The sequence below is a fragment of the Chiloscyllium punctatum genome, chromosome 29 (genome assembly GCF_047496795.1).
Source record: "Chiloscyllium punctatum isolate Juve2018m chromosome 29, sChiPun1.3, whole genome shotgun sequence".
NCBI classification, from domain to species: Eukaryota; Metazoa; Chordata; class Chondrichthyes; order Orectolobiformes; family Hemiscylliidae; genus Chiloscyllium; species Chiloscyllium punctatum.
This window is the reverse complement of record NC_092767.1, coordinates 75,922,226-75,932,186: the sequence shown is the minus strand read 5'-3', so window position 1 is coordinate 75,932,186 and position 9,961 is coordinate 75,922,226. Positions and strand designations below refer to the sequence as shown.

At 52.7% G+C, this 9,961-nt stretch overlaps 1 protein-coding gene across 1 annotated transcript in view; it reads right to left on the bottom strand.

Moving 5' to 3' along the window:
- Positions 1-2,633: 2,633 nt before the first annotated feature.
- The window catches only part of map3k10 (mitogen-activated protein kinase kinase kinase 10), a 74,373-nt gene continuing 67,045 nt past the window's right edge, over positions 2,634-9,961 (bottom strand). Inside the window, exons 8-10 of the mRNA XM_072549494.1 lie at positions 8,305-8,417; positions 5,874-6,593; positions 2,634-4,081 (exon numbers count right to left, since the gene is read on the bottom strand). Of these exons, the coding sequence (XP_072405595.1) occupies positions 3,657-4,081; positions 5,874-6,593; positions 8,305-8,417 (1,258 nt within the window). The 3' untranslated portion in view covers positions 2,634-3,656. The remainder of the gene's footprint in view (positions 4,082-5,873; positions 6,594-8,304; positions 8,418-9,961) is intronic.

The window sequence follows — 9,961 nt, the reverse complement described above, 5'->3', positions numbered from 1 at the left end:
TAATTTTACTGTTCAAAAATCTATTTTTGCCTTAAAAACATTCAGCGACGTAGCCTTAACCCCTTCCCTGGGCGGGGAATTCCACAGATTCACAACCCTCTGGGTGGGGAAGTTCCTCTTCAGCTCAGTCCCAAACCCGCTCCCCTTTATTTTGAGGCAATGTCCCCTCGTTCCAGTTTCACCTACCAGTGAAAACAACCTCGCTGCTTCAATCTTATCTGTTCCCTTTATAATTTTATATGTTTCTAAAATATCCACCGCAACCCCCCCCCCCCCCCCCCCACCAACCACCATTTTTCCAAATCTGGGTAACCCATCTGGATATGTTTACACGTCCAATGTCAGATGGGAATTGCTCCTGGACATGCTAGCTCAGAGGGAGGGATACAACCACATGGTGACAAGACACCCTGCGGTGCTTTAATCACTAGATCAGGACTGGACGATCCCAGGGACTTCACAATCAACAAACAACAAGGCCAGAATTTTAAGGAAGAGTCAAACATCAACAAATAAGTTTAATTTCTTCTACAAATCACAATCACCATTGTCCTCACTGTATAACTTAAGGATAAATCAGCCATTAAAACCTGGCAATTTTGTTTTATATAATTTACATGTATTTACATCGAGATGAAAGTTTTAAACATCCTTCCAGACTGCTTATTACATCTTTTAGAGTCGATACATCTCATGAGATGTCCTTGCCCAGTGAACGAATGGTCACATCATTTCCTGCTATTTACAATAATTTACAGAATTAATTAGTTTCCCAACTCAAGATTGCACAGTTATCCACCATTGCCGGCTGGTCCAACTTGTGACATCCTTCTGAGGGGTGACCTTATAGAGGTTTATAAATTCATGAGGGGCATGGATAGGGTAAAAAGTCAAGGTCTTTTCCCCCAGGGCAAGGGAGACCAGAACTAGAGGGGTTAGGTTTAAGGGGAGAGGGGAAAGATTTAAAAGGGACCTAAGGGGCACATTTTTCATGCAGAGAGTGGTGTGTGTATGGAATGAGCTGCCAGAAGAAGTGTGGAGGCTGGTACAACTACAACATTTAAAAGGCATCTGGATGGGTATATGAATAGGAAGGGTTTGGAGGGATATGGGCCGGGTGCTGGCAAATGGGACTAGATTAATTTAGGTTATCTGGTCGGCATGAATGAGTTGGACTGAAGGGTCAGTTTCTGTGCTGTTTGACTCTGTATTCTCACCTGGACCATCTTGAATGGAGTTGCAATACTGACAGTGAGCACCAGGAGGGGCTGCGACCCAGGATTTGTTCTGGTGAGCATCAGAAACAAATGCAGCACAGATCAGGCCTGTGGCGAAATTAAGTTTTCCCAAGCACTCAACAGGTTGAATTCCAGAGAATTAATGCAGAGAGGGACTCAATCCTGAAGATTTTCTTTAAGAGGTGGGATAACATTAATTCTCACCCCAGTCTTTCCTCCGTCTTTTTGTAGTGGCTTATCTAATTAGTTCTGCGGCCCCAGAACCTTCAAAGGTTTCCTTCTCCAAGATAGATTCCTTTCAAGGAGCTGACACAGAGGTGATGGATCGAATGGCCCCCTGCTGTTCAATTCCCTTTTGGAAGTTCCTGTTTGAACACCCCCTTGCAGACAGCGCATTCTGGACCACAATAGCACTTCGTAATTCCCCTACAGTTCTTTTACTGAACATTTAAAACCCATCTCCTTTTGGCTATCAAATCTTTTGCCAGTGGCATAACACTATTTATTCTGTAAAAGCCCTTTATCACTTTGAATGCCTCAACTGCAACTTTCCTGTTTTCCGGAGAAAATTATAGTCTGTTAGTCAATCCCCATCAAGCTAAGTGTGCAAATTCACATCCTGCCGAAGGTCTGATATGGACCAAATTACTTCAGAACGAGGTCGAAGCAGTGATTATTTCTCTGCTTTTCATTGGCTGCGGCTGTCACTGGCTGGGCTCAACATTTATTGCCCGTCCCTAGTTGCCCCTTGAGAAGGTGGGGGTGAGCTGCCTTCCTGAAGTGCTGCATCCCACCTGCTGTGGGTTGACCCACAATGCCCTTAGGGAGGGAATTCCGGGATTGTGACCCAGTGACACTGAAGGAACAGTGATATATTTCCAAGCCATGATGGCGAGGGGCTCAGGGGGGATTTTGAAGGGGGTGTGTTCTCACGTATCTACTGTCCTGTAGATGGAAGTGTTTGTGGGTTTGGAGGGTGCTGTCTAAGGACCTTTGGTGAAAGTTTGTAGTGCATGTTATTGATGGTACACCCTGCTGCGACTGAATGTTTGTGGTGGTGTGAGTGGTTACCCTTCCTTAATTCACTCTGTAATGTGTGACCGTTGAAGGAGAGTTAGCTAATTCAGGAACACAGGGGCCTGAAAGATCTAATTCCGGCTTTTGATTGACTGGGGACATTGCAGATGTACATCGGACGATCGAGACTTAGATCAAAATGCAAGGTTCTTCTCTTTCCCCCTTCGACTGGAAACACATTTGGATGAATAATTGGAATCTGTTGGGGGTCTCACTCGATCCCAAGACCTGGATTTCAAGCATACTCCAATTTCTCAAATGGTGCATGCTCAGTCTGACCCCCCCCCCCCCCCCCCCAACACCATTGAGATATGCGCAACACCAAATAGCTTCCCTCGCTCAATTACCTTTTCCTTTAGCCATTCCCCTCCCCTTCCCTAACATCACCCCTTCCCAAAAACAGTGACGTCAGGGATACAGTGCTGTCTCTGATGTGGCTGGTGTACTCTTCTCCTGGATAATGAGGGACGGACAACAATAAACTGAAGTGATGGGTGCTGTATCCTGTTTGACAGGGAAGACAACAGTATTGCTGACCCAGGATGATCCCCAAAACTTCCAACCAAAGTATTTACAGCGCGAGGTTATTTTTACACTTGCTGTCCCTCCCCTCTCCCGTATCCCCAAACCTTCTGTGTCACTGGGACCAATGTTACAGAAACTCAACCCGTCAAGATTGGCTTTCTGTTTGTCAATTTGGCAAAATAACTTTCCAAAACCCAGTGCTACAAGCTCTCCCGCCCTTTCCTGGTGGATGAAGAAAGATAGAGCAAGGAAAATGGAGACTTATTATCACAGTCCCAGCTATCTAGGGCTGCCAACCATCGAGGGTTCACCTCGAGTCTTCAGAAATTGGCAATTCATCTTCAGACTCCTCCACCACTGTGACAAAACTCCAAGAGAGAAAATAAAAATTATTGCGCTGTTCTTTTGACGTGTTAATGGTTTAAATAAATATCGTGGAGAGCTGATGATCTGACCTGTAGCTGGATTTCACAGGGTGAAGCCTTCACAAGTAGACCCTGTGAGAGTTGGCAACCCTCAATCCACCACAAACTGCTTTGAAAGGCTATTTTAGCTAAAACATTGCCCACCCCACCCCATGACGCCCACCAGGAAGGTAACAGAAGGAGTCTGTTCCTGTTGAGCACTGAGGCCCTCTCATTGGTTGACTCTCATCAATCAGGCAGTTGATGTTTTGGTCTTATGGGTTGGACAGCTCAGATTTCAAACCGTCGAATCGGAACACGGGGTCATGACACGGCAGGGTCAAAGGGCAGAGATGCTGCAGGTCTGTTGGAGGGTCGGTTTCCAAGGTGACAGGCTTGCGGCCTAGTGGTGTCAGCGCATGTGACCCTCCTCCATGCTGTAAATGGACTCTTTATGGAGGGCCAGGTCGGCTTGACAGAGTGGGACCGTCCCATCAGCCACCTGCCCCTCAAGGTCGATGTCCAGCAAGCTACGGACACAGCCGGTGTCCAGAGCTGATGGACAGGAGGTGCCAAGGCGCTCATCCCCGGAGTCGGTGTTGCTGGGGGTTTCGGTGCTGCTGCCCGGGGACGCACTGTGAGTCCTGGTGAAGGAGACAAACCGCCAAGGGTCAATCCGCGGGCGGCTGGCCGAAGGCCGGGGCCTCGGTGCAAACTCCAGGGTCTTTGGCCTCTCCAGGGCCGCGTCCCTCTCCAACGTTTTCCGCCGCAGGATCGGGGGCAGGAAGGAGTTGGGGTCTGGAAGACGTGGGATCTCAGTGGAATCCTTGGGAACACCTGGGGAGCAAAGAGAAGGAAGAAGTGAGTGGATGCAGGTCTAGACAAGAGGGGGAGGGGTGGGGAGGGGAGGGGGGTGGAGTAAGGGGAGGGGAGGGGTGGTGGGTGGAGTGAGGGGAGGGGTGGGGGTTGGAATGAGAGGGGGGTGGGGGGTTGGAGTTGGAGGAGGGGTGGGTGGTGGAATGGGAGGAGGAATGAGGGTGTGAGAGGAGGAGGAGGGGAGGGAGATGGGGTGAGAGATGGGGTGAGAGGAGGGGTGGGGGTAGTGAGAGGAGGGGTGGGGGGGGTGAGAGGAGGGGTGGGGGGGGTGAGAGGAGGGGTGGGGGGGGTGAGAGGAGGGGTGGGGGGGATGAGAGGAGGAGTGGGGGTGGTGAGAGGAGGGGTGGGGTTTAGAGTGAGGGGAGGGGTGGGGTTTAAAGTGAGAGGAGGAGTAGGGGAGTGAGGGGAGGGGTAGGGGAGTGAGCAGAGGGGTGGGGTGAGAGGAGGGGTGGGGTGAGAGGAGGGATGGGGGAGTGAGAGGCGGGGTGGGTGGGGGAGTGAGAGGCGGGGTGGGTGGGGGAGTGAGAGGCGGGGTGGGTGGGGGAGTGAGAGGCGGGGTGGGGGAGTGAGAGGCGGGGTGGGGGAGTGAGTGGAGGGGTGGGGTGAGAGGAGGGGTGGGGGAGTGAGGCGGGTGGGTGGGGGAGTGAGGCGGGTGGGTGGGGGAGTAAGGGGAGGGGGGAGTGAGGGGAGGGGTGGGGATGGGGTGTGAGGAGGGATGGGGAGGGGTGGGTGGTAGAGTGGGTGGAGGAATGGGGGTGTGAGAGGAGGGGTGGAGATGGGGTGAGAGGAGGGGTGGGGAGTAAGGGGATAGGTGGGGAGTGGAGTGAGTGGAGGATGGGGGTTGGAGTGGGAGGAGAGGTGGGTGGTGGAGTGGGCGGAGGAATGGGGGTGTGAGAGGGGGAAGAGGGGTGGGGGATGGGGTGAGTGGAGGGGTGGGGGAGTGAGGGGAGGGGTGGGGGGTAGAGTGAGGGGAGGGGTGGGGGGTAGAGTAAGGGGAGGGGTAGGGGAGTGTGGGGAGGGGTGGGGAGAGAGGGGGAGTGAGGGAAGGGGAGGGTGGAAGAGTGAGGGGAGGGTTGGGGGGTGGGATGAGGAGGGGGTGAGGGTGGGGTGAGAAGAGGGGTGGGGGGAGTGAGGGGAGGGGTGGGGGGGGTGAGGGGTAGAGTGATGGGAGTGGTGGGGAGTGAGGGGACGGGTGGGAGTGGGGTGAGAGGAGGGGTGGGGTGGTGAGGGATTGGGGTGTGTTGAGCTGTGGGGTGAGGTGAGGGGTAGGCAGGGTAGGGGATAGGATATGGGGGTCTAGGGATCAGGGGGACAGGACGGTGGGAGGTGAACCAGACAGATCCCTTCCTCTGGTCACTGACAAGGGAGGAGGGATTGAAGACACTTAAAGAAACAGTTTGAGCAGAGGTCACAAAGAATCCTCCAGCCCAGAAACAGGCCATTCAGCCCAACCAAACCAGTCCGTGATATTTGTGCTCCACAGGAGCTCCTCCCATTTTACCTCAACCAGCTTTGGGAATGTTGACACCAGGATATTCCAATGTCAGATAGATTTAAGGTTGGGATGGACGGTTTGTCTCTCAGGATATCTAGGGACTGGGGAGCAGGCAGGTGGGAGTAGTTTAGTTTGGGGACTATGGTCACCATAAACTGGTTGGACCAAAGGGTTTGTTTCCATATTGTACAACGATAAACGCCAGGGACACGGAGACCTAGAGCAGGTTGCTATTTCAATTCTACCTCAGAGGCTTACCTGTGTCCACAAGGTTGTGCGTACTGCTATCCGATGGACTCCTCCTGTGCGTCTGAGTCTGGGCCTGGGCCTGCTGTCGGATGGCACTATCTGATGGGATCCTCCTGTGCCCCCGTTTCACGGCAGAGGCTGCGCTGACGTGGGTCGGGGTGAGGGACTGTTCGGGGTTCCGCTTGAAGGTTTCCACGGTCAGGTCAAGCAGGGGGTTGACGGGTGGGGCCTGATGGGGGCTCTCCGCGGTGTCCGGTGTGGCCCAGGCACCTGCCTCGTCGCCGTCGGCCTGCAGGAGCGAGCGAGTGGAGTTGCAGTCCGAGACGGAGGACAGCGAGAGCAGCGTAACGGAGGACGAGGCTTCCAGGGATGGCAGGACGGACTCCTTCCTGTGGGCCAGGCGGCTCGGGGGGCTGTCCGAGCTGCGACACCGCCCTGTGCGCTGGAAGATGCCCTCCCTCCTCTTCTCCTGTTCGTCGTGCAGCATCTGCTGACGGCCGAGGGAGACCAGGTCACAGCTCAGGGCCACTGAGCTCAGGATGTTGGCACAGCCCAGCAGCACCAGCTCGTTCCTCCTACGCTGGGGACTACGTTTGAAACTGTCAGCGGTCGGGCCATGGGTGACCGGGGAGCTGTCATCCGTCAGGCTGGTCTCGCTGTCCTGGCAACCGAGGGTGACTGGTGACTGGCTCGGACTCTGAAACCGCCCTCCAACCGGACTCTGACCCTCTGTAAAAAGATGGAGTCGGACTGAGATTCCAGCTCCAGTTTCCCTTCAGCCAAACCTTCTCTCAGGGGATTCCCCAGAAAGTACATCTATGTAGCGCCTCTCATGATCCCAAGCCAAAGGGTCGAAGGGGTTGGGGCTTCGAGTCCCACTGCAGAGCCTTGAGCACAGAGTTCAGGCTGAAACTCAAGGGCTGAGGGAGTCCCGCACTGTTGGAGGGTCAGTGCTGAGGGAGTGCCGCACTGTCGGAGGGTCAGCGCTGAGGGAGCACCACACTGTCGGAGGGTCAATGCTGAGGGAGCACCACACTGTCGGAGGGTCAGCGCTGAGGGAGCACCACACTGTCGGAGGATCAGTGCTGAGGGAGCGCTGCACTGTTGGAGGGTCAGTGCTGAGGGAGCACCGCACTGTCGGAGGTGCCCTCTCCCATCTCCTGTGCCAGTGTAAGAATATCATTATTTTGAGGGAGAGCGAGGGAGGGGGTTCTCTGCAGGTTCCCGGCGCCAATATTTACCCCTTAATGAGCATCATAGGCCACCTGACCTGATGAAGGGGCAGCACTCCGATAGCTTGTGATTTCAGATAAACCTGTTGGACTATAACCTGGTGTTGTGTGACTCTGACTTTGTCCACCCCAGTCTAACACCAGCACCTACAACATGCAACCTTGTCATTACATTGCTGTTTATGGGAGCTTGCTGTGCACTAACTGGCAATTATGGTTCCCACATTGCAACAGTCTCTACACTTTCTTAGCTTGTACCCTAGTCCAGTGAAAAGTTGTGTTTTACAAGCAGTACTGGCAGATGATACCGTACAAAATACATCAGGGTAATAGAACAGAGCGACGAATACAATGTTACAGCCGCAGAGAAGGTAGACAAAGAGGGAAATCAACCATTGAAGTGTAAAATTTGAGAGCTGCATTCAGAGGTGTAATAACAGCGGGAAAGAAGCTGCTCTTGAATCTGTTGGTACGTGTGTTTGAGTTTCTGTATCTTTTGTCCGATGGAAGAGGTTGGAGGGTTATAACCGGGGTGGGAGGGATCTTTTGATTACGCCGACTGCCTTCCTGAGGCAGTGGGAAGACTCAGTGGAAGGTAAAGTGCTTTGGGATGTCCTGGGATTGTGAAAGGCGCTATACAAATGCAAGTTCTCAGACAGCCAGAAACAGAGAGAGTCGACATTGAGAATGCCCCTCGTTCAGTTCTCCCACGAGTGTCCCAAAGCCGACACCCCTTCCCCCCCCCGACATCAGTACCCTGTGACACTACCCCCACATGTCCCCAACCCCATTCCCCATGTCGCCCCACCCCCTTCCCCCCACATCCCACCCAGCCTCCCCAGCTTCCTCGAGACCCCTCCCCATGTCCCCGAGCCCCCTCCCCTGCATCACTGAGCCCCCTCCCTGGCATCCCCAACCCCACTGCCCACGTCTCCCCCACCATCCCCCACATCTAAGTTGTACTCCCCCACCCCCCACCCCCCACCCCCCACCCTTCCCTGTGTCCCCAACACCCCTCCCCCATGTCCCTAACAGCCACGTATTGAAGGTGGGAGTCCATGGCTGTTGAATGAGAAGCCCTTGTGGAATTACTTCCCCTCCCCTTTCCCCGGCACAAGAGCATTTTGGGGGGTGGTGGGTGGGGAAGGTTTCTGCCTTCAGCCCTCCCCCCTCTCTCACCTACACTCTGAGGGAGGTTGTGTACTTACCCATCTCGGTCAGACTGGCAAAGCCCATGGTGATCGGGATGTGCCGAGGGGTTTTCCCCAGACTTGGTGCACTCGAAGACCAAAACTTGCTGCCGTCACCCAGACACCGCAACCTGCAGAGGCAGCAAAGAAGCCGGCTCAGGGACCCAAATGGCCATTGGGCCCATCGGACCACACTCTGTACTAGATCACCTCCAGCAGCCAACAGCAATCTAAACATTCACTTCAATGTTTACCCTCTTCCCATTCCACCCAAACGTTTTAACTTTCAATCCAGATCAAAACCAAAGTGTTCTTTCCTCTAACTGCGGTAATTTCTGTTAACATCAAATTCTGTTTCTGTTTCATGAACTCACTTCATGTTACATATGTAATATCTGCCTAGTGGTATTATCACCAGAGCGTTAATCCACAGAGCCAGGTAATATTCCAGGGACCTGGTTCAAATCCCAACACGGCATTGAATTCAATACAAAGAAAATCTGGAATTAAGAGTCTAATAACGACCGTGAACTAACTGTCAGAAAACCCCATCTGAGTCACTAATCTCCTCTAGGGAAGGAAACTGCCATCGTTACCTGGTCTGGTCTATGTGTGACTCCAGACCCACAGCAATGGGATTGATTCTGAACTGCCTTCTGGGCAATTAGGGATGGGCAATAAATGCTGGCCCAGCCAGTGGCCCCCACATCCCATGAATACATTTTTAAAAATTGAGTATCTGTGAAGGAGACTTGGGTGTAGTAGTGTCACTGAACTAGTCATCCAGGAAGACAGTGAGGTCTGCAGATGCTGGAGGTCAGAGTTGAGAGTATGTTGCTGGAAAAGCACAGCAGGTCAGGCAGCACCCAAGGAGCAGGAGAATCGACGTTTCAGTCCGAAACGTCAATTTTCCTGCTCCTTGGATGCTGCCTGACCTGCTGTGCTTTTCCAGCAACACACTCTCAACATTGGTCATTCAGGAAGCCAGTCTGATATTCTGGGAATATGGGTTTAAATATGATCAGAGTTAATGGTGTAATATGAATTAAATAAAAAAGCTGGCATAATGGTGTGGTTAAAAACCCATCTGGTTCAGTAATGTCCTTCAGGGAAGGAAATCTGCCATCTTTGCTGAGTCTGGTCAACATTGCTATTGCGTTTGACGTACAGTAATGTAGGATGAGCAATCAATGCTAACCTAGCCAATGACACTCACATAGAGTTATAGACTCATAGAGATGTAAAGCATGGAAACAGATCCTTTGGTCCAACCCATCCATGCTGACCAGATATCCCAACCCAATCTAGTCCCACCTGCCAGCACCCGGCCCTTATCCCTCCAAACCCTTCCTATTCATATACCCATCCAAATGCCTCTTAAATGTTGCAATTGTACCAGCCTCCACCACTTCCTCTGGCAGCTCATTCCACACACATACCACCCTCTGCATGAAAAGGTTGCCGCTTCGGTCTCTTTTATATCTTTCCCCTCTCACTCTAAACCAATGCTCTCCAGTTCTGGAGTCCCCCACCTCAGGGAAAAGACTTTGCCTATTTACCCTATCCATGCCCCTTATAATTTTGTAAACCTCTATAAGGTTAGCCCTCAGCCCCCGACGCTCCAGGGAAAACAGCCCCACCCTGTTCAGCCTCTCTCTATAGCTCAAATCCTCCA